The following is a 24264-nucleotide window of genomic DNA, read 5'->3' on the forward strand; positions in this document are numbered from 1 at the left end:
TTTTCCTAAGCTGGTTGGCAGCGGCAAGCAGCATACTTACGTGGAAACGGAGAATGTTCGCTATGTTTATCAACCTATGGAGCAGCTGTACCTTCTTCTAGTCACAAACAGGCAGAGCAACATTCTAGAGGATCTGGAAACTCTGAGACTTCTTTCTAAAATTGTATCCTTTTGTCGTTGGTCTTAGATACTTTGATTTGTGTTATAGACTAGCATGTACCGCAAGCGAGTGTCATAGTCATATGGGCTGTGACCCATATCAAAAAAATTGGAGACTTGTGCACAGTCCTTGCTATGCCATTTATCCTACTTTCTACTTGTAAACCAGTTCATGGATGTGTAGCCTGGTGTTGTTGATGATGAGAGAGAGAGAGAGAGAGAGAGAGAGAGAGAGAGAGAGAGAGAGACTTCAAATAACCCAGAGGGTCTATGAAATCCATTATGAATATTGAACCATGGAAACTGTGCAAAACTAGCTACATAAGCAAAATTAACCATGTGATGCTGCATGGTGACAATGTGTGGTCCATACAGTGAGAGCATCCTCCTCCAGAACAGAACACTGCCTTAGCATCTTCACTCTGTGATTGGAGCTTGCCATGTTGAAGGAGATCCTAGATCTGCAGCTACTGGGTGGAGGGATGAGGCCTCTGAGATTGGGGGGGGTTTGGCTTTCAAAAGGGATTGTACACGCTCAGGAGTGACACCTGGCGTACGTGGAGCTAGAGGATCACGTGTGTGTAGGTCGTGGATGTACCTGGTCCTGTTGTTGCTCCCGTAGAGAGAGAGAGAGAGAGAGAGAGAGAGAGAGAGAGAGAGAGAGAGAGAGAGAGAGAGAGAGAGAGAGAGAGAGAGAGAGGGGGGGGGGGGGGGGGTTATTAACACCTATCTATGAGACTGAAAAAAATGTTACATGTGATCCGTGAAAACTGGATGTCAAGACAACATGAAAAGATAGAAAAACTAGCTGCTGACAGAAAAACGAGAGAGAGAGAGAGAGAGAGAGAGAGAGAGAGAGAGAGATTAAACGTCTTGAAAAGACCCAATGGGTTCATGAGACCAAAGGTAGTACAAGAGCTCCATGTGGTACTGGACCATGGAAAAGACTAACAAAACTGAGACAAAAACTTGTACAAAAAGATAGACTAGCTGTATGTCTATCTCATCATCATCATCAGCAAGAGCATGGTGTGCACTATGGTGAATGTTTGAGTACATGTGAAAATACAGGTGGAGGATACATCTCCAAGTTGGTATGCTTGCATGCATGCATGTGTATTATATATGTAAGTATCTAATATGTATGTATGTGTGTGTGTGTGTGTGCACATGTGTAACTCTCAAATAAAATAAGAAGAATAAACCAGAGATGAGAATCTGTTTGCTGTACCAGCGGCCTCAAGTGGCTGCGATTTCTACTCGTGCATTTCATGTCCTTAGCAAGTTGCAGGTTCCGGAATATTGCCCTGGTTTAGATGAAGAAGGGATATGCAAGGTGGCTTTTGAGCTTATCTTTGCTTTTGATGAAGTCATCGCATTGGGCCACAAGGAGAACGTCACTGTTTCAGATGTGAAACAGTATATTGAGATGGAAAGTCATGAGGAGAGACTGCACAATATGATTGTGCAGAGCAAAATCAACGAAACAAAAGACATAATGAAGCGCAAAGCTAATGAGATCGACAAAAGCAAGGTATAGGTAGAGGTGGTTTACTTGTTGACTGTTTTGTGAAAAGATTACTTGCTCAGCTTTAGCATTGTGGTGCAGATTGAGAGGCTGAAATCCGAGAAGAGCAATTTCATTCCAAGTAACACAAGTGGACTAGCAAGATATGATTCAAATGGTTTCAGCGATCTCAATTCTGGAGGGGGGGAGGCTTTGGGAGCAACTCTGGTTTTGGATCTTCTATAGATTTGGATGCATACAAACCAAAAGGTGAATGCTTTGGAACTGTCAGACACCCTTTGGTTGATGCATGCTTTAACCTTAATTTGAAGGCAAAATTACCATTAGACACCCTTTGGTCGATGGGTGTTGAACCCTTACTTGAAGGCAAACTAACAGAAAGAGTGATTGGGTTGTAGCAAGGACTTCTTCGCTGCCAACACCAGCAAAGGGCCTTGGGATGCAGCTAGGAAAGGGTCAAAAAACCAACCAGATCCTGGAGTCTTTGAAAGCAGAAGGTGAACTGTTTGTGGAGGATGTTCGGCCTGTTTCGGGGCCTTCAAAACCTGCATTATCTACCAGCGATCCTATCACCATTGCCTTGGAGGAGAACCTCGTGGTCACCTTGAAGAAAGATGGTGGCCTTGAAAATTTTGAAGTGAGGGGAACGATGTCCTTAGTAGTTCAAAATAAGGAGGATACTCAAATACGTGTACAGGTATATAAAAAACCTCAAGTCTTCTGCTTATGTGTGCATGACGTATATTAATAACCTCAATTCTTCTGCTCATGTATACATGTCGGTCATCATGACTTGTTGTCTTTAAGTACTGAGTCTGAAAATTCTCACAATTTTACCTTCCACTAGATTGAGACTGGTAGCAACAAGAGTTTTCAGTTCAAGACGCATCCTCTCATCAACAAAGAGTTGTACTCAAGAGAGAACATCTTATGCCTGAAGGATTCTACAAAGGCTTTCCAAACCGGCACTCCTTCAGGCATTTTGAAATGGCGTTTACAAAGCAAGCAGGAATCTCTTGTACCTCTTAGCAGTAAGTTGAATGGGAATTTCAGCTGATCATTCTCATCATGTAATGTAATAATTTATGGGTTGGATTTCTTTCTCTTTTTTTCCGTCTGTGCCACTGGATTTTATGGTTGCCAATTCTTAGTTCTTAGAAGTAGACCTTGGCCTTGTAAAATTTGCTTGACCTTGGTGCCATCATATAGATCGTATTTGGTCCACTATGGTGTTACAAGACTGTGTGTGTCACTGTGCTAGGTTTTTCTTCCTGCAGCACCCCGCCCCCCCCAGTGCGGGGGGCGGGGGGGTGGGTTTCAGTCTCTAACCGTGGGCTCCTTTGATCAGTCTATACCCTGTGTGGGGTCCACCTGCTGCAACCTGCCCACCAACACTCCCACCCAGCTCGATGCAGCACTAGACCCTAGCCGGTGCCTCCACTGGTGCGTGTAGCAAGAAAACTGTCACATGCAACCTGCATTTGGATGTTACATGGACATGACTATGACTGTACAGACAAGTGCAGGGGCCAGGCTCATATGACCTGACGGTGATGGACTTGCACAACTTTGACTTGACCACCGTTGACTCATCCCTCGATAGGGGCTCACAAAATGTCCAGTGTCCAGCCTTAGGTTGCAATGTAATCAAGTACAGGTTGTCTGGGCCATAGTTGTAGGAAATGGCCATTTCTATTGTTAGGAACAAGCACCTTAACAGTTGTTCCCTGTTCCCCATTCCCCGTTCTTGTTTGCGGTTTTTTTTTTTTCATCTCTGTTCTCGTTCTTTTTCTTCCTCTCTCTTCTTCTATTTCTCTGATAACTCCGCTTTCCCCCAATTTTTCCTAATCCTCAGAATTCCCAATTTTTTCCCAAATTCTTTCAAATGTTCCAAAATGTTTCAATTTTTACTCAAAATCAAAATTGCCCCCAAATTTTCCCTATCTATAGATCCCCAATCTTCACAACTTATACTTAAATTAACAATTCCTCTAAATCTTTCAAAATTTCCCAATTCCCGTTAGCTGTTCCATCGTCCCCCCCCCCCCCCCCCCCCGCCGCGCGGCCCTCCTCCTTCTTCACCTTGTGCCATTCCCATTTCCCAAACTTTCGGCTATTCTAGATTCCCGGTTCTCGTTTTTGGTAACTACGGTCCGAGCGCTTAATAGACCTCGGTTGGAAAGCAGGACATCCTGGCCAAAGTCAATAAAGTCAAGTTTTAGATTGTCTGGGTGTGAACCATGCTTTGTGCAAGGGACTAGCAACAACCAATTGCACAAGCGTTGCATGAGGCTACTTTGGCTTGTCTTGGCCATTCGGTTGAGGTTACACCGATCATTGGGAAATTGCGTCTCAGTGTGCGTCTAGACTTACATGGATAGAGGATGATTTCTACATTATGCCTTTGGAGGGTTGTGATGTTTTGTTGGGTATGCCTTGGTGCCATAAGGTTAAAGTGGTAGTAGATACTTTCAACAGGAAAATCTCTGGGCTGTTCCAATGAGAGAGGGACCTATGCAAAAAAGCCTCTCGCTGTCTGCAAATGCGATCTGAACCTCCCTGAAGCTTCCCTCTCAAAACCCTGGTGTGTTTGTATAAAAATTGATCTTTGTTCGTGTAAGCTTCACTAATCGTTGAAGCTTCCGCTCCCCCCTGCTCGCGTTGCCACGTGCACGTTCGCCTCCCTCCCTGCCCTCGCGTCCCCTAGCCTGCCCCGTCCTCTCCGTCTGCTCCCCCCGCCTGGATTTCTCACCCCCCCCCGCCCCTGCTCTTTTGCACTCGCCGCCCCCCCTGTTCTGCTTCCTTAGCGCCCCCCTGCGCCTCCCCTTCCTTCGCGTCCCAACCCCCGCTGCCTGCCTCCTGCCCTTGCCCCCCCTGCCCCCCCCCTTTTCGCCGCCTGCCTCACGCCCCTCCCCCCTGCCCTTTTCGCCGCCTCTGCCTCACGCCTTGTCCCCCCCCTTTTTTCGCGTTTTCTTCCGTCCCCCCTCTGTTTTCAGCCCCCTTCCCCCTCTGTCTTCCGCCTTCCCCCTCGGCTCCTCCCCGCTCCATCTTTTGTGCAGCTCGGTTCTTGCAGGTCACTCCGCATTCGTTCCGCCTTCGACTAAGCTTCAGACACTGATGGAGGCTCCTCCCGCCCCACCTCAGAGGGACTCTCCCGCAGCCCCCTCGCCCGCCCCTGAGGATACTCCCATCAGGCTCTCTTTCGACAGAAGAGGAAGCGAGCGTCGTCGCAGAAGTGGAACGCCTCCAGGCACATTCCACCATTTGCCGTATAGTCGGCACTCGCCCCGGCAGAGGGGAAATCCGGGATCTTCTCTAGGCCCGCCTTTTTGCAGATGTGGGCAAGATCCTGGACGTTTAGTTACTGGGCCGCGGACACTACCAGATTGAGTTCGAGACATCCCAGGGCGTGGCCGAGGTCCTAGCCATGAGTCTCCTTGACATCAGGGGCGTTCGGGCATTCTTCAGGCCGTGGCAGCATGGCTTCGACCTAGCAGCGGCCGAGCAGGGAGAGCGCCTTTTCCATGTCACAGTTTGCTTCCATGGACTCCGACGCGAGTATCTTTCGCTCCTTTCCAGGATAGGAGCATTGGTGGGCTCGGTGCTTGAGATTGGCCCCACAGCAGCTTCAGTGGTGGCTAGAGCAGCTGGCCTGCCTTCGGTCAGAGTTTTGGTTTCTGACATCTCCTCCCTTCCGAAGGTCATTCAGCTACCTAGGATAGGGGGGGAGGGATGGATCGATCAGAGAGTGGTTTTTCGGGCCTTCACCGTAGATCAGGCCCCCGGTGGCCTGCCCACAGATGCGGCTCGGCAGGCAGCCTCCGGGACACCTGCTCAGCCAACAGAGACCTTGGAGTGGCAGCCTGGACAGGGGCGCCGTAGAGGGAGACAGCCACAGCAGCAGGCCCAGAGACCGATGCAGCAGCAGCCACAGTCTCAGCATCACTGGGTTCCAGTGAGGAACAGTTTTGCTCCCCTCCAGGAGGAGACCCCAGCGCAGACTGAGGATCAGGAGATGCCAGCACCCCCTCCTTCGCCCCCACCCCCACCCCCACCCCCATCCCCCCCACCCGCCTCGCTTCCACCTTCGCCTCGTCCCGTTCCCGCTCCCGTTTTGGCTCCTTCTCCACCCCCCTCCTCCCCCTCCGCTCGCCTCAGCTCCCCGGGACGCCTTGGCAGCACCCTAGCGCTCACCTTCAGTCCGGCGGCACTGAGCACTGACCTTGCTCGAGCACCGCAGAGGAGACCTACCATGCCGATTCGGGCTTCACGGATATCCTCTATCCGCAGTCGGCTGAGTAGTCTTGACACTAGACAGTGCTCGGAGGCTTTTGACTACTCCTTCACACGGCTTTTTGGAGCAGAGGGCCCCCATGAGCCAGCACCCATCAGAGTTCATGTGGTGATACCTCCGGCCCGAGAGGAGGAGGCACTTGATTCAGCGGTGGCCTTCTACCCTCTTTGTGGCCCTAGCGACCGGGAGTGGACTCTGGATCTCGCTCTTAGCATACTGAAGACTCAGGCAGTTGAGTTTTCTCACCATGTGAGTGATCTGGAGGTGACAGACGTGATAGGCCGACTTTGGGAGCTGGCTCACTTCTTTGATTCTGGGAGTGCGGATGCCTCCGGGGTTTGCGACTTGGTGGTCCGCATAGTGGCAGACCTAGCACGCGACCTTGGATATGTATGTATACACGAGGTTGCTCTCTCTGAGCTGGAGGCAATCGCCATGGGACACAGCCACTGGCGCCTGATCCGAGATTCTTGCAGCACACTGGGTGGGCATGGGGACTATTCTCTATCCAAGCCGCTTGCGAAGGCCCGCCGTATGGCTGAGACAGCCTCCACCTCAGCAGGTCATCCATGAGGATCATCTGATGGAATGTACAGGGCCTTGGCGGCGCACACTATGTACGCTATCGTGGATGCTTGAGGCAGGAGCTTCAGAGATGCCTGGTTGGGGGCAGTATTGATATTCTGTTGATGCAGAAGCACCATTTGAGTGAGAGCAGGATTCGGAGATATGGTTCCGTGATGCCTGGTAGATGGTACACATTTTGGTCTGCAGGGTTTGGCCCCTTGGGTGGGCAAGGAGGAGTGTGTATGGTCATTGCGGATGCATGGCGGCAGGCCATTGTGGATCGCGGGGTCATTGTGCCTGGTAGAGCACAGTATGTTATTCTGAGGATGCATGATGAGCTCTTTGGCGTGCTCAATGTCTATGCGCCTAACCATGCTAGTGCCAGAGCAGAGTTGTGGACCCTTGTTACAGATGCATTGCCCGAGGCCGCACATTGGTGTGTCGGAGGAGACTTCAACATGCTTGAGAACCCGGCCGATAGGGTGGGAGGCAATCATGTTACAGTGCACGGCACGGAGCTTGCAGCTTGGGAGCGATTTTGCATGACATTGCGAATCACTGATGCATGGCAGCATGAGGCTTTCTTCCGCTCTCAGGTGTCTTAGTTTTTCTCGGTCGGATCGGCGGCAGGGAGGGACTAATCTATCACGGATTGATCGCTTCTATGTGGGCGACAGGTTCGGGGAGCGTGGGGGCTCCGTTGGCATTCTCGCTGGCACTTCTTTTTCAGACCATGCGCCAGTTATTTTGACACTTGAGGAGGGGACACGGGAGACAAGCTTGCAGTTGAGGATCCCAGAGAGGATACTTACAGATTCCAGTCTTTCTGAGGACATTGAGAGGATATGGCATGATAGCCAGAGCTCTGACCTGGATGCAGTAGGCCAGTGTGCCCAGGGACTCATCGAGCTCAGCTCTTTTTTGCACGATGTAGCCTTGACACGGCTGGGAGAGACACGAGAGCGGGAGCGCCGCTTGAGACGTAGCCTTGCTTCGCTCCAGCGCCTTCAGGAGCAGCAGCCTACATGTGAGTGGGTGGCGTCCCAGCTGAGCCAGGCACGCCAGGAGGTTAGAGAGGCAGAGGAGCAGAGACATGAGTTCTACTATCATCGCCAGGCCTCATAGTGGACACAGCTTGGTGATAGAGTGACTGGGGAGTTCTTTGAGATTACCGGACCCGCCATGTTCGAGTAGGTGTATGCCAACTCAGGAGATAGGACGGCTCGTTAGCCACTGAGCCTGGGGAGATTAGAGCCATTGCCACTGAGTTCTATAGAGACCTGCTCTCAGCGGAGCCAGCCACGGAGGCACGTGATGCTTGCAGATAGACTGTGTGAGCCCATGTACAGAGGGGGGTCACAGATCGTATGCGCACAGTTCTGGGTGAGCCTCTTTCAAAGGATGAGCTTGTTGAGGCTTTGAGGGTCCTTTCGCGCCATAGTTGCCCTGGAGAGGACGGATTGACGCCTGCCTTTTTTATGCGCTATTGGGACATTTTGGGGCCAGGCCTCCGCAGGGGCTTTCAGTATGTTTTGGACACTGGGGTGATGCCACATAGCTTTTCAGAGGGCTTGATCTTTCTTATCCCCAAGGGGGAGGGAGTGTCTGATGATATTCGGCAGTGGAGACCTGGTACGATCCTCAATACTGTCTACAAGGTCTTGGCCAAGGCCTTGAGTTTGAGGATCCAGCCCTTCCTTGGGGAGTTGATTCATGCTACCCAGACAGGATTCGTCAAGGAGCGCAGTATCCTTGACAACATTTTCACCTTCTGGGAGGCGACGGTCCGAGCTAGATTTCTCGGCGAGGATTTGGTCGTTATGCTTCTCGATTTTGAGAAGGCATACGATAGAGTCAATTGGGGTTTCCTAGAGGGCACTATGCTTCGCCTGGGTTTTGAGCCAGTCTGGATTCGAGGGGTGGCGGCTCTATATTCCACAGCTCGTAGCCAAGTGTTGATGGCAGGAGGACGGGGGCCGTGTTTTGAGTTGACCAGATCAGTCCGTCAGGGATGCCCTCTCGCCCCGTTTCTTTTTCTCTTCTTTGCTGAGGCTATGAGCATGTATCTGACAACAGAGGAGGTTGTTTTGAGAGGACTCCAGCTCCCAGTCCGGGGAGAGGACCTGCTCGATTCTGAGTTTGCTGATGACACGGGATTATTTTTGCATGGCCAGGAGGCCAATCTTCAGAGGGTAGAGCAGTCGCTACAGGTTTTTGGTGCAGCTTCGGGAGCATTGATCAATTGGCGCAAGACAGTGGCCTTTTGGATCAGTAGCGCTCCCACTCCGGCATGGAGTCCAGACCTGGGTTTTAGATGGATTCCTCCTGGCACAGCAGTGCGGTATTTGGGATGCCAGATTGGACTTGATTTGTCACCTGAGCAGCAGATCGCCCGCTTCTTCTGAGCATTCGGAAGAAGCTTTTGTATTGGAGTACAGCTCGGCTATCCTTGGCTGGGAGAGTGGTGGTGACAAATCAGGTGCTTTTAGCGACCATGTGGTACATCACGTCTTGCTGGATCTTCTCGAGCTCTTGCATCAGTCAGGTACAGAGGCTGATCAGGAACTTTCTTTGGTCTGGGCGGGACAGTCAGCCAGCCCGGGCTAAGGTTGCTTGGGCAGTTATTACGTTTCCGCTGGCCCAGGGGGGCTTGGGCATTATAGATCCAGTTGATCAAAGTAGAGCCTTATTGGGGAAGCTTATTGTTCGGGGGCTGCTTCCAGGCGCTGAGCCTTGGAAGGAGCTTCTTTTTCAGCGACTGCAAGCTAGGGCTCCTCCAGCAGGGCGCACTTGGGCACCAGAGATACGATGGATCTTCATAGAGATGAGGAGGACAGGCCTCAGTAGAGGATGGGAGGACAGATTTGCCTTGAGCATCCTGCGAGCTTGGGAGCTGCTGAGACCGGGGCTTTCTCAGAGACCTCCTACTTGTGATGAGGAGCTGGCCAGACAGCCGCTCATCTGGAGCCCCGCGGTACGCACTGAGCAAGGTCATATGCTGGGTTCTCGGCCTCGTCTAGCCTGGGGACCATTGGGGCAGGCCCAGCACGCAGTTTTGGAGACTGGCAGGCCTTTTGCAGCCTCCCAGAGGAGGTCCAGGCGGAGAGGTTGTCACTTCAGAGGGGGGCTGATTATGAGGGATGACATTCAGGAGGCACTCACTGAGGAGTGTTCACTGGTTCACGTCTTTCGAGCCAGCGGCCCCACGGTGAATGGGAGCCTTTACACAGATGGAGATCCTGATTGGTGTCAGAGCTTGCACTGAGGATGGTAGATGCCTCTACTATGAGATCCAGGATGAGGGCAGACTTTAGAGAGTGGAGGCGGATTCGCCTTTGGTTGCAGAGTGCATCTTTCAGAGTATACGGGTAGTAGCCGCGCTTCCCGGAAGTGGCATATTGATCCAGACCCTGCAGATGTGGACTCTGATTGGCGCATTTGGGCATATGCTGCGCGCCCCTTGGCCCGGCTCCAGTGGGATCCTGGCGAGTACGAGTGGCATGATCCTTATGCGTCCCCTGAGGCCACAGAGATTACCTTTTTCCAGTATATTGTTTGGTTGGGGAGGCATATTTTGATTGCGAGGAGGATGGTCTCTCCAGCCGCAGCGGAGCATTGGCGGCTACAGGGACTCTCACAGGAGTTCCTGGAGGATTTTTGGGAGAGGCTCTGGGCTAGTCGACAGGCATGCAGGATCTCGACTTTTCAGTGGCTGGTTGTCCACAGGGCCTCTGCAGTTGGCACCTGGCTTGTCTACAGTGGTCTTCCGGCGGCCTGTGTCCGATGTGGCCACCCTTTGGAGACACAAAGACACTGCCTATGGGACTGTCCACAGGCGCAGCAGATTTGGTTGAGGATGCTGCGCATTTTGGCCCCCCCCTCTCCAGAGGGCATGTATACGTGGGGTGCCGCTGCTTGGTCGACATCGTCAGGGCCTGCTCTGGGATACAAGACGGAGCAGGACAGCCAGGCCATCAGATTCATTAGGGGTGAGCCTCGCCTTGTTCCTTCACCGGATTTCTCGTCCGTCGTCTGGACACGGGAGAGGGATTTACGATGAGAGCTCCTCAGCAGTCTCACCATCTGGTTCACCTGGAGAGCCCGGTGTTTCAGGGCCTTTGAGGGGAGACTGGAGTCACCAGCAGAGACTGTTCGGGGGATTTGGCAGGAGCTGATCCACACCCTGCGCGGAGTATCGCCGCATCCGGGGCGACTCGGATGCGGCGATCTCGCGGCGCCAGGCCTTCCACACCACGTGGCACAGCGGCCCCTTCTATACACTACACGCGGGAACCCCCCGCTGGCATTACAGGCCACCTGTTTGGCTTTTTTTCCCTCCTATTGTATGATATAGCTCTTTGTTATTTGTACTGATCTTTGTACCTTTTTGCACCTAGGGAGAGTCTCCCTAACTACCTTGATTGGATCTCTGCTCTGCCTTCTTATGAGCATGAAAGGTTTTTTGTAGCCCAGTGGGCGTTTTTTTTAATTTATGAAAGGATCTTTTCTCGGGGAAAAAAAAAACAGGAAAATCTCTGTCTCTCACAAGAATAAGAAACACACTCTTGATGTAAAGCTTAAAGGAGAATCTGTTCCTGTTGTATCGGCTTCGGCCATTTCTTGTTTAATAAAGAAACATCTTTCTGTTTACTTAGTGTTTGTTAAAGAGAATCAGGATACTACAAATTCTAACTTGTTTGAGTTGGACCCGACTAAGCGCATCTGCAATACTATTCATGGACCCTTTCCGATAACGGATCTCAAAATCAAAATCTTGCATTAACTCTTAGAGCTTTCCTGCCTCTCAAATCATCCGCATCACACACATACTTGATTGACTGATGATCAATCAATACCACAAACTTGGAGCCATATAAATAATGTCTCCAAACCTTGAGAGCATGAATCACAGCATAAAGCTCCTTCTCAAGGGTTGGCCAACGAGATTGAGTGTCGTCTAGCTTTTTACTTTCAAAAGCAACCGGTCTACCATCTTGAAATAAAGCAGCCCCGATAGCATAGTCACTGGCATCAGTTTCAAGAACATAAGGCCGACTAGGATCAGGCAATGCTAAGATAGGTGCCTCCTTGACTTTATCTTTCAAAAGTCTGAAGGCCATATCCAAATCGTTATTCCAAGTGATAGACTGATTTGACTTACGTCCACGACCTTTCAATAAGTCGGTCATCAGTAGTGTGAGCTGAGAGTACTCCGGTACAGATTTCCGAAGAAAAACAACAAAACCGAGAAAAGAACGAAGTTGTTTCACTGTTCGCGGTATAGGCCAGTCCAGAACCTTCTGAACACGGTCATAGTCAATGCTCAATCCATCTCGAGTGATCTTGTGTCCCAAGTAAATAATGTCGGTCATAAAGAACTCACATTTACTCAACTTAGCATATAGTCGATTCTGTCTCAAAATAGGTAAGACAATCGTGAGGTGTTTGACATGATCCTCAAGAGTATGACTATATATCAAAATATCATCTAGGAACACCACCACAAATTTCCCCAAATGTTTACGAAAAAGATCGTTCATCATTTGCTAGAAAGTGGCTGGAGCATTGGTTAACCCAAAAGGTAATACGAGACACTCGTAATGGCCATACCTAGTCCGAAAGGCGGTTCTTTCGACATGCCTTTCATGAATACGTATCTGGTGATAGCCAGTACGTAAATCTATCTTCGTGAAATATTTCGCTTCTGCTAACCGGTCAATTAGGTCATCTGATCTAGGGAGAGGATAACGGTTCTTAATTGTCAGCTTGTTCAATCTCTTGTAATCTATACACATTCTCTAAGTATTGTCCTTCTTTCTCCTAAGCAACACAGGTGCACCCCAAGGTGATTTACTTGGACGGATCTGGCCCATCCTCAAATAATCTTCGGGTTGTTTAGCCAACTCATCTTCCTCAGCTTGGCTCATCCTATAAGGTGGAATACTGACAGGATGAGCACCAGGGATCAAGTCAATACGATGATCTACTGCTCGTTCAGGTGGTAAACCCGATGGCAATTCCTTAGGAAATACATCTTGAAACGAATTAAGTATCTTCTGTAATTCTTTGCTTTCAAACACACTTAATTCATTCACATCCATGGAAGGGTTGAGAAAAGAAGAAAGTGGAATCAATACACAATGGAAAGCGGTATACAAAGAAGAATCCATTATATTTCCAAAATCAATTGTATTCACAAGAGGTCCCTGAGAGGGATGGATACAATCACCTAAAATACTATACTTGGTGTCCCTATGCTGAAAAGAAAAAATATGACTAGATCAATCTATCTGGACTTCAAGAGTCTTAAACCACTCAATCCCTAATAACAAGTCCCTACATTTTCCAGATGCATAACATAGCATTCCAGAGTGTCTTTGTAGTCCTGAATCTGGATTGGAAGCATCTCCACCTTGCGATCCCAAACTTGTCTTCCCGCAGGTAGACGTACCTCATAGGTATGGTCGCTGAGTGTCGTATCAAGACTCAATTTCTGCACAAGTTTGTAGTTAACAAAGTTATGCGAACTGCCAGGGTCTAAAAGAATGTGAATCTTATGGCCATTCACTTCTCCATAAACTAGGAGAAGATCATGTAAGCCAAATACCTTAGAATTGAACAGACAATCAGAACAAGTACTAGGGTGAGAAAGTACAGTAATTGACGTACCTGTCAAAGACAACTGGTTAGCTGCCTTTGGCTTGGGTCCTGCGTTTGACTTGGTACCCTTTTACTTCGGGCACTCGTTACACATGTGTCCTTTTTCTTCGCAGATAAAACAACGTCCTTTCTTCTTGAGCTTCAAAGCCCTAAGGAGTCGTTTCTTCTTCGCTGGTGTCGAACTTGAATTCTTCGAAGGTTGGTCCGAAGACTTGCCTTCAGTCGTGTTAGCCATAGGTGCGGAGAACTTTCTTTTATGCTTGTTCCCCTGCTCGGTAACGGGTTTCGACTTGGAAGAGACCATCGTATCATCATAGATACGAGCTGAATGAATGGCCTCGTCCAAAGTTTTACATTTGTTATTTTTAACCTGTAATTGGTACGAGTCGGGTAAACCAGCTACGAAAAACCCCAGAAGAGTAGTGGGATCCATCTTTGTAGCTTTCATATGCAAGTCACGAAACTTCTGGAGGTAGACCTCATAAGTGAGGTGCTGCGAGGTCATGGTCAAAGCTGAAAACCGGGCAACAACATCGTAATTATCCTCTTTCTTGAGGAATTCTTTCTGGAAAACGTCTTCGAATTGTGCCCAAGTCGTTGGCTTAGGGTTAAGTTCCTTCTACCATAACTGGATCTTCTTTCCATCATCATATGGATGAAACTGAAAGTGAACTTGCCACTTGTGTAGCCACGTGTCCACAATCTCCTTGGTGCGCTGCTTTTGCTCGCCCCCGAACGATTCCGGAGTAATATTGGGGCCTAAAGCTGAAGCCAAGGTATCCATACCCGAGAAAGTAGAGAGGGTAGTGGTCAATAGAGCAATGGAGTTCTGCAAAGCTTGCATTTGGGCTGCGATTTGTGCCTGACGTTCCGTCGAAGAAGCTTCGAGAGCTACTTTGAACTCTTGGAAATCTGATTTTGACACAAAATCGTCAAAAAGATCGGCATCGGTGCACAACAAAAGTGCGAGCGAACTTGAGAGCTGAGATGTGTGGCAAGAAGCCCACTTGAGGGGGTTTATAAAGGTTTCCCAAAAGCCAAAAATCTCCAAAAGCTAGGCTTAGCTTTTGCTTTGCTTTTGTGTGTTTTTTTTTGCCTTGAATAAATAAATAAATAAATAAATAAATATATATTCATTTTTCTTAAAAATAGAAAAAAATAAATAAAAAAAACACCTTTGAACTTTGGAGGAGGGTCTTTTAAAACTTAGAAAATTTTAAACTCTAAAAAAAACGAAAGCTAAAAACGTAAGCTTTCCTTGGTTTTTTTTTTCTTCTCCTCTTGGATTAACCCGCCGGGCTGCCATCGTGGACTGCTGACGTCGCGTGCTGGTGCCTGCGTGTCATACGTGCTGCTGTCGGCCAACCTGCGTAGGCCTGCGCAACACGGTAGCGTAGCCTTGGGCCCCTGCCGGCCTGGCCTGGGCACCTGCCCGCCTGGCCTGGCTGCGCAAGCTTGGCCACAAGGCCACGTGGCCTAGGCGCCGGCCTGGCCTGGCTGCTTGGTCGCCTGCTTGGCTAGCCTTAGGCGCCATCACCGCCGGTAGCCATCGCCTGCAACTTGCCAACGCACTAATCCACCAGCCCGCCAGTGCCTCCGTCTCACAACCACTCTAGCTCTCAAATATACAACGAAAAGCAAACTTGCTTTTTCTGTTTCTCTCCCTGCAGTTCATGCGTATGACTGCACACACAAACATGCCTCTTCTTTGCAAAAGCAATCAACCCTATTAAAACTACCATCTCCCATCAACATGGGTCTCTTTGATGAAGAAAAAACACATACTAATCTGAAATCTGCAGTATGCACAGAAAAAACAGCAAGCTTTTTAACACAGACCGTTCTTCGACCTCTTCTTCTCTACCTACCGACTTGCTCGTTCACAAGGTATGCTTTGATACCACTGTCAAATCCCCACGGATCCCCTCGTGATCGATCTTGGTTCGAAACTCGAATCCTGCAAACAAACGAACAAACAAACAAGCAAAGGGAGTGCAGGCCTGACTCACCTCCCAACCATGACAGCTGTGGGCAAGCCCACAGTCTTGGCTATCCCCACTGAGCCACGAGCTGAGCTAACTAGGTTGACAGACCGACCAATCTCCTCCTCGCGACGTCCCATACCGCCACGAAGCTGCCCTCACGGGCCTCGAGACTGCTGCCGGCCTCGGCGGCGTAAAGCTGGTGCACGTCTGCACTAGATCCAGGCTCCAAGACCATAGAGCTCTCACAAACTTGCGAGACTCTCTATGATACAATAACTAACCTTGGCCACCCTTTTATAGGCTCTTGGCCGGTCATCGGGCGTCCACACTTGGCCGCCCGCCCATCCATACTTGGGTGCCCACCCGTTAGTATTTCCCTACCTCAGCTCGTCAATCAGCCTGCCTAGTTCCAAGCTTCCCCAAGCCTCGAAACTAGTCTTGCATGCGTGTAGCACACGGTAGATACACACTGTGCACATGACACGGTTGGCTGCACAGGATGGACTGTAGCTGATGTGGCACTTGGCTGAAGCGCACGCGTGTGTGGTACACCTGGCTGCATGAAGCTTAATTGGTTGGGCTGACTGTTGGTACACATGGCAGCTGGCTGCACAAGCACAGGCGCTGCCTACGTGGCAGGCACAGGCACACACAAGCAAGAGAGAGAGAGAGAGAGAGAGGCAAAGGCGGCTGGCATGTGCACTCAGCGCAAGAGAGAGGCGACGAGCAGCTAGACGTGAAGGTGCCGGGCGGCAAGGAAAAACGCGATGGAGAAAAAGCGCCGGGTAGCAAATCGTTTAAAAGAGAAAAGTTGCGTGGGATTTTTGAAAATGCTAGCACCGTGCTATTTTTTTTTAAAATAGAAAATATTCAAAGTTTTTGACATAGTTGCTAGGTATGAAGGTATGAAATGAGACGAAGGTACGAAAAAATGATACTGGTATACGGGACTTTTATTTCGGAAAATTAAGTTCTTAGAGGTATGATCGACTTTAAAAAACACTTGAAAAATAGATATGTGTACACATTTAGAGATGCAAAGTAGAGAGAAGGTGGCCAGGTAGAAAGTCCCCCATTGCCCAAACGGCCATAAAAAACAGTAAAACAAAACAGGAAGAAAAAAAATGGACATAAAAAAAGTCACCCAAAAAAAAACGACCATTAAAAAAGAAAACCGTTTCGCAATAGTTTCGCTTGTATAGTTTCGTGTCGTACCGTTTTTTATGTACCTCATGAGCGGTACTAGTTTCGCAGACAACTATGGTTTTTGAATGAGATAAAAGCACTTGTATAGTTTTTTTTCTCGGGGAAAAGCATAGCTTTTTACCCCTAAACTTGTATAAATAGGGGGCCAAGGCTCTTGTATCCCACAACACAAATTGGGTGAAAGCTTCAAGGAGATCTCCTCTACGTGGAGCAAAGGGGATTTCTTCTCGGGAACTGTACAAGGGCTACGCCGACCTCGATTGATAAATAAATACCTGCGGGGGCGCCATGCTTTGGGGCCAATTGGTCTCTTGTGCAGGAGCACTCTAGCTCCACTTATTCTTTTTCTTCTTCTTCCAAGCTTATTATTCTAGTTCGTAAAGAGATTTAAGTGTGATTAAGTGTGCACACTGCTCGTCAAGTTTTTTGAAGGCCGGTTTCAGATGCAGAAAACACAAGGCTGAATGCTGAAATTGCTGCGTTTTGCTGATGCAGGGGCTGAATGCTCATGTGTTGATGCGCCTAGGGCTGTAGGAGGAAAACGTTGAGAGGAGGAGGCTGAAACTGCAATCGCTTATGCTCCTAGTGTTGAGGATGACAAGTGCTTGAAGACTCCTTTGCTGAATATGATTGAATGAATGAATGATGATGCAAGGATTCTATTTATATGGACTCATGGAGCCAGTCGGCTGGCTACTGAGCTGGCCGATTGCTCATGTCCAATAATAAATGCATAAATGTGTATAAAATGCTGAAAATGATGGGAAAAATACCTGAAAAACCCTAGTAAATATCCTGATAAATACTGGATGATATTTGGGGTTCCTGTAATGGTCTAGATGCTATGCATGAATGATGTGCAATATGCAAGATGCTTTCTGATGCAAACCCTAAGGTTTCTATTGACTGTATATGAAGTGGGTTAAGGGACTTAGACTGACTGACTTGCTATGGCTGAGAATGACCTACGTAGCTCGGGCCTTACTTATCCTAGACTGAGGATTACAATGGGGTCCTATCTATTGCTTTGTACTCTCATATTATTATTACGAATGTATATATGTGGATGGTTGACTCCGTCACCTCCACCGATTCTCACTCTTCCAAATCTGTGTACTTTGTCTATCTCCATCTTTGTGTGTGGCTCTGAGCTGAAACCCTAACATTCTCTCTCTCTTGTTGTGGCCTTCCAACATGACCATGTCGAGATGGTTCATGGCAAGAATGCATAGAGGACGACTCCACCCTGATCTTCTCCTTTGTTTCTTCACCAATACCACCACGAGCAGCCAAAAGGGGGTTGGTTTGTGAAATTGCCCTCTACATCCTTTACCAAGTCACCCCAATTGTGCAAATATGCAACTGCCAATTCCTTTTGCTTGTCAATAACCATCTTTGCTTCTGGAGCCTCAAAGGTGGCATCGTCCTTGGAAATGGCTGTTGTGTATTGTTACATCACATGCTCTGTTAAAAAAAAAATTTCTACATAGGTTTCATGGACTTGAGAGTGGGATATGAGGGGTTTCAAGGGTAGACAACACACAACCTCTCTCTCTCTCTCTCTCTCTCTCTCTCTCTCTCTCTCTGAGGCTTATAGAGGATGGCTGCATTCAAAATCCTGGCCATCTTTATAGACACATGTCACATGCCATGAGGATTGCAATCTGCTAGATTAGAGTCTCATCACATTGCTCGAAGGTGGATTGGTGAGCAAAGGGGTACTACCAGAGAACAAGATTTGCCAATTCTGTTTGCTAGAGGTCGAGACAGTGGAGCACTATCTTTGCAGATGCCTAGTGTACTATGAGATACGAGGGAGGTTTTGTTGCCTCTTGAAGGAGGGATTCGGGCCACTATCTCGGGTTATTGATTTCCTAGACTAGTGATGCCTGGGACTCTACTTGATTGAGCTACGTTGCCACAAAGATCAGCTATGTAGAGAGGCATAGAGGGAGACCCCAGATACCTCACCACGCATCATCATGAGCATCTTTCATTTGACCTAGGATGGAGGTTCTCGTCGACGACCAAGAGATAGCCCTAACCCAGATGACTACTCTCGACGGACTAGTCAAGGACTCAGCGCACACTGACAGCACATGTGCCATCTTGCCTAAAAGGTGTCTTTTTACATGAGCGATCTAGGTGCATCAAGCTAGGCGGCTAAGACCCAGTGGTTCAAGGAGATGCTCCACCCCACAGCTTCAGATCCGAGAGATCCTCCAAAATAGCTGAGTGGGAGGAGATTTTGGATGCCCCCTTCTTTGCATATATAGCGCGGCTAGGTCGCAAAATTCAGATGCCAGAGATAGATGGCTATTTTTTCTTCTCTAAGCTCTAATTGGGTTTTTTTGTAATCATGTTTTTTTCCATGATTTTGTCACTTCATGGACACATTGTAACACTTTTGGCCTCATAGATTCCTTTTGTAGACATTAATAGAACTTTCTTTCCTTCTCTTTCTCTCTCTCTCTCTCTCTCTCCCCCCCTCCCCCTTTCCTCCCTCTACAAACCCACACAACTTCCAAGCATATGTGTCAATAAACAAGAGCACATACCTTTCAACCAAAATCAACCCTAGCATAACCGATGGAGATTATACTTGGATCTCTCAACAAAATCCAAACGATGAAGAACATACACAAACCTTGTCTCTTGCTCGCTCCTCACGTGCCTCTTGGTTTAGGACGCTGTGATACTGTCATGTGCATGATCAATGCCATGTACCTTCTCAGGGCTAATCCAGAAGGGGCAGCCAGTAAAAGATAGGAAGAACCAGAATTTAGGAACCTCAGGTGTAGCATTTGTGGTGGACTTGGAGCAGGACAATTGGGATCATGGAGGGGTGATGCAGTCGACTGGTTCCAGAAGGCTGTCGGCTGACTCCAGTGGGAGAAGGGACTGAAGCGCATTATCAAGGCGGCTGACCAACAAGGACTTGCGTTTTTGTGTTTATGGCAAGGCTGTTGGCTGACCAGCAGTCGGCCAGTTCCCCATGGGTTCCAAGGGCTATAAATAGGCCCACTTGCTCATTGTTCTAGGTATTCACTCCCTCAAGGGGTTTGAGTCATTAGGGGTCCCATAGGGGACTGTTTTGGTGTATTCCACCTTTTCAAGAAAGGCAGCCTAGCGCTGCAGACAAGTACCATTTTGTACTATAGCAATATACTGAATTTCCAGCACATCTCTCTCTCTCTACTCTCTCTCTATATCTGTGTTTTGCATCAGATGTTTTCCAAGAGTGTTTAGGGCTGAAAGAAGACTCCCAGAGCTTCCGCGTGTCACATTGGTATCAGAGCATCAGGCTCAGCAAAGCTAAACACTGATTCAGTCCCTTATGATGGTGTACAGGTCCAAGGTATAGGAAAGTACACGGATTCAAAGCCCAAGGCAAGGAACACAGATTGGGAAGAACTCCCAGGAGGTTTGTTGGTGGTGTTCCACAGTGCCAAAGGGGATGGCAATTTTGTGAGCCAGATAGGTTCTCAGGCAACGGTCCCAAGGGAGGTTTATCCTCCAAGGGTGATTCGAGAGTGCCAGACTCATTTCTCAGGAATGAGGACCAAGACAGTGTTCAGAGTTAGGACAGGAATGGATTGTGGACTAGAGGAAACGAGATGCATAGATCTTCGTCAGAGACAGAGTGGTTTGGAGAACAGGCCGGGTTTTCAGAGAAAAAGGGTTGCCAGGGATGGATGATGACTGAGGGACTTCGGGAAAAGATAGGGATGATGACAGTCATCCAAAAGCAGGTTGGATTCCCGTCATCAAGTTTAGCAGAGGGGGATGTCATGTGCATTATAGATGCCATGGACATTTTCCGGGCTACATCCAGAAGAGGCACCCAGATAAAGAGTAGAACCAGGATGATAGAGCACAGAACACTCTTGGCAGTGTAGATTGAAGCAAGGCTTGGAGAAGAACCAAAATAAGTTGTTGGCTGCCGGAAAAGACTGTCGGCTACATGAAGGAGGACGTCAGCAGTGCCAGAAGTGTGTTGGCTGCAAGTGCTACAGTATGAGTAGATTGGAGTCCAGTCGGGCAGGCGCTGAAGAGATTTATGGTTGTGGAACTGGCCGACTAGCAGTCTGCCAGTTGGCCAAGTTTGGAAAGGTCCTATAAAAGGGGACCATGTGCTCATTGCAAAGACATTCAACTCTTTAGGAGTTGGGTCCTTTTTTGGTCCCTAGTATAGGAATGTTTTGGTGATATTCACCTTTTCAGGAAGGCAGCCAAGGGGCTACAGATTTAGGTACCTTTTTGTACCATATGAATATACTGAATTTTCCAGCACATCTCTCTCTCTCTCTCTCTCTCTCTCTCTCTCTACTCTCTCTCTATATCTGCGTTTTGCATCAGATGGTTTCCAAGAGTGTTTAGGGCTGAAAGAAGACTCCCAGAGCTTCAGGATTGGGATGATGACAGTCATCCAAGAGCAGGTTGGAATCCCGTCATCAAGTTTAGCAGAGGGGGACTGAAGCGCATTATCAAGGCGGCTGACCAACAAGGACTTGCGTTTTTTGTGTTTATGGCAAGGCTGTTGGCCGACCAGCAGTCGGCCAGTTCCCCATGGATTCCTAGGGCTATAAATAGGCCCACTTGCTCATTGTTCTAGGTATTCACTCCCTCTAGGGGTTTGAGTCATTAGGGGTCCCATAGGGGACTGTTTTGGTGTATTCCACCTTTTCAAGAAGGCAGCCTAGGGCTGCAGAAAAGTACCTTTTTGTACTATAGAAATGCCTAGTCCAACAATAGAAAGTTAGGTGTAAAGCTATGAAGCTTATGTAATGGTTATGGTACTGGAGATTATGAATTTCCAGCACATCTCTCTCTCTATATCTGCGTTTTGCATCAGATGTTTTCCAAGAGTGTTTAGGGCTGAAAGAAGACTCCCAGAGCTTCCGCGCGTTACAGATACCAACTGCTAGGGTTAGTTTAATCCAACCCTACCTAAGATCTCCTTAACACCTTAGTGCTACTTCCCTTAGTGCTAGGCTTCATTATGGCTTAGTCTGCCATGCATCTCCGGAGGTTTGACAAAAACTCAGTATGAAGGGCTTTGTGTGAATATATGCTCTTATGTGTGTGTGCATGCGTGTGTGAGCATATCTTGATACAGAGTTCTACACCCACTATTGGGCACTGATGACGTTAGTGGGGATGTCGTAGTATCTAGTCCATACTATGCATAATGGAGTTGATAGTTATATAGTCTTGTGGGTACTACCATGAGTATATAACATGCACATTTCTAAAAGGTGAATTTGGGCATGTTCTTGGATTCATCTAGGTATATAAGATCTCCTAAACACCAGTTAATCCATGATTAAATCCTAACAGGTGTAGGAAGCAAAAGCTCACCACCGAACCATAGGCCTACATCAATAGGTCTGCCTGAGCTTAGGGGGCCAGGTGCTGAGGCTCCAGTCCATGCTAGTCAACCTTGGCTTCCCATATCACTAGGCTTGTGTGCTAAGGCCTTCTACAAGCTATTTGCATCATGTATGGACTACTAGCAGGAGTCGTTCTAACTCATGGTCCAGGTACTGACCACAATACACAGTAGTGTCCACTCAACCAACCCCCCTACTTATATAAGTGGATCCTATACCTATAAATAGCCATAACTTATGGGTTCATCATTTATGAGCCTTAACCTCTTGAATCATCTTGCATCCCTAATCAACCTTGGAGTAGGTCCTCTAACCCAAGGTTAGCATCATGTATGTAACATCGGTTGATGCCTAGCATCGAGAATTGTAGATGGAAATGTGTATACTGATGTTGATCGGCTTGATGTGCTGCTGGCCATGTCAAAGGATTGTCCACGATTGTGTCCATTGACCGACTATCACGTGGCACTGGTTGACTGCCACACATGGTATTGGCCGACTGGCACAAGGGCCTGTGAAATCATGCACATGCTGCCCACAAGTGGGTGTGCCTGGCTACAAGGCTATACATAGGTGAGGTGTGTCATAGTGGTTGTTTGGGACACTATGGCTAGGTGAGAAGTGAGGTCAGGGTGTGGTCTAGCCTTACATCATTGGGGTGATCCGTGGAAGCTATGGTTGGGAGGTGAGCTGCTGGCACCATCTCTCATTTGTTTGTTAGTAGGGGATGTTCAGGAGATCAAGCGGCAGTTTCTCAATCTCACTAATCTATCTCTATCTTTGCAAACCCTAGCACTTAGGCAAAGTACTCTATAGTTGGTATCAGACCCTTACCTTGCTTCAGCTAGATTTACATGCAAGTGGTTCCGGAGTGCAAACATGGACACTCTATAGCTGGGCATCACTATGAGTTTAGATTGAGAGCTTAGGGCTAGCCTAGGGAACACGCAAATTTTACTTTTTTGACGCTTGTTTGCATTGATTACCTCCATAGAATAGAGCCCCTAGATTTAGGAGTGCATAAGCTCGGGTTTGGGTAAAGTTATATTTGGGTTCTCTTATCATTGGTCCCTAGCTATTCTTCATGGATGTTGAGGAGATATTAGCTATGTTCTTCAGCATGACTGTAGAACACTTGTGTCTATGTGCTCGGGTTTTCAGAGACAGAAAGAAGAGTGGCAAAATACAGACAACATAGACTAGAGTTCTAAACTACCAGTGCTAAAGAAATTCTTGTCAAATCCAATATCTTTGCAATTTTAAAGGTTATTTGATTCAACAGATTGTTTGGTTTGATGAGGACTGGTTTACAGTTTCACTATCACTGGATTGATTGGATGGGCGTTTAGGCTGTTAGCAGTCATCTCTTGTCTATATATTTACACTAGGGCCTCTGTTGTGGGTGTGCCCGCCCGATTTAGGTGTTTTCTCATTTTTCCCCTCTCTCCATATTTTTCCCTATTTTTTCCAGGTATGGGAGGCTGTCCTGTGCTTGTTGGCTGGTCCAGACACTGGCTGATTGCCCCTGTTGCTTCTCGACCTTCCTTGTATGCTGGCCGACTGGAGTTGCAGTAGGTCGTGGACCTTTTGGAGGCTGTCGGCTGTCTTTTGAGCAGACCGACTGGCTGATGGGGGCCATATAAAATGGCCCCTTGGCCCCCACACATTGTATTCAGATTTCGGGATTTTTCTTGTGTATATATAGCAGAGTTACATGCCTCTCTCTCTCCTTCTCTATTGCTGTATTTTCCTGCAGTGCACTTGCTCTTGTGTTCTTAGATTTTGTCTTCATCTCCGCTGCATATTTTGACATGGTATCAGAGCTCTAGGCTCTTGATAGATCTTGGAAACTGTGTGAGCAAGAGGGGGGCTGTTTTGTTGCTGATTGGTGGACTGTTTTGGACCATTAGGGAAGAGGAGAAGCAAGAGGAAGGCGGGCTGATTTGCTGGACAGCCACTTGCAAGTTTAAGTTCTTCTTTTTTCCCACCCACCCACCCACCCTCCCTTTTCAGTTACACTCCCGCAATGGCAGATCTACATGAGATGACTGAGAAGCATGTGAAGATCTCGACACTCCCCATGTTCCCAGTGGACCGTCAGTTGGATGGGAATAACTACGGCATATGGAAGGTAATGATGGAATCTGTTTTGGAGTCTTACGACCTTGCTGATTTCATTGTTGTTGGGGTTCCACGGCCGGAGTTAGAGGAAGGGGAGTTACCCTCGATTTAGAAGGAACGCAAGGCACAGGCACAATTGTGGGATCGTGTCAATGCCAGGGTCCGTTCTTTCATTTTCCTCAACTGCACACAGCACACCGCAGGTAATCAATCATGTCAAGCATATGACGTTGGCCAGAGGTATATGGAAGCATTTGGCCTCTCTCTACAACAGTGTATTACCCATGAAGAGGATCTCCTTGGAAGTACAGATGCGGGTGATGAATCCGGCAAAGTCGTTGACGATGCGAG

The 24264-nt window shown here is 48.2% G+C and overlaps 1 protein-coding gene across 1 annotated transcript in view; it reads left to right on the plus strand.

Moving 5' to 3' along the window:
- Window positions 1-24264, plus strand: part of LOC147623974 (coatomer subunit delta-1-like) — a 37890-nt gene that overhangs the window by 1043 nt on the left and 12583 nt on the right. The window contains 6 exon segments of the mRNA XM_086820639.1: window positions 1-163; window positions 1451-1693; window positions 1769-1873; window positions 1876-1936; window positions 2086-2384; window positions 2535-2718. The exon segment at window positions 1-163 is cut by the window's left edge and continues 61 nt beyond it. Coding sequence (XP_086676765.1) covers window positions 1-163; window positions 1451-1693; window positions 1769-1873; window positions 1876-1936; window positions 2086-2384; window positions 2535-2718 — 1055 coding nt within the window.

Source organism: Cibotium barometz, chromosome 26, assembly GCF_041138505.1.
Source record: "Cibotium barometz isolate CiBa-2024 chromosome 26, ASM4113850v1, whole genome shotgun sequence".
NCBI lineage: Eukaryota > Viridiplantae > Streptophyta > Polypodiopsida > Cyatheales > Cibotiaceae > Cibotium > Cibotium barometz.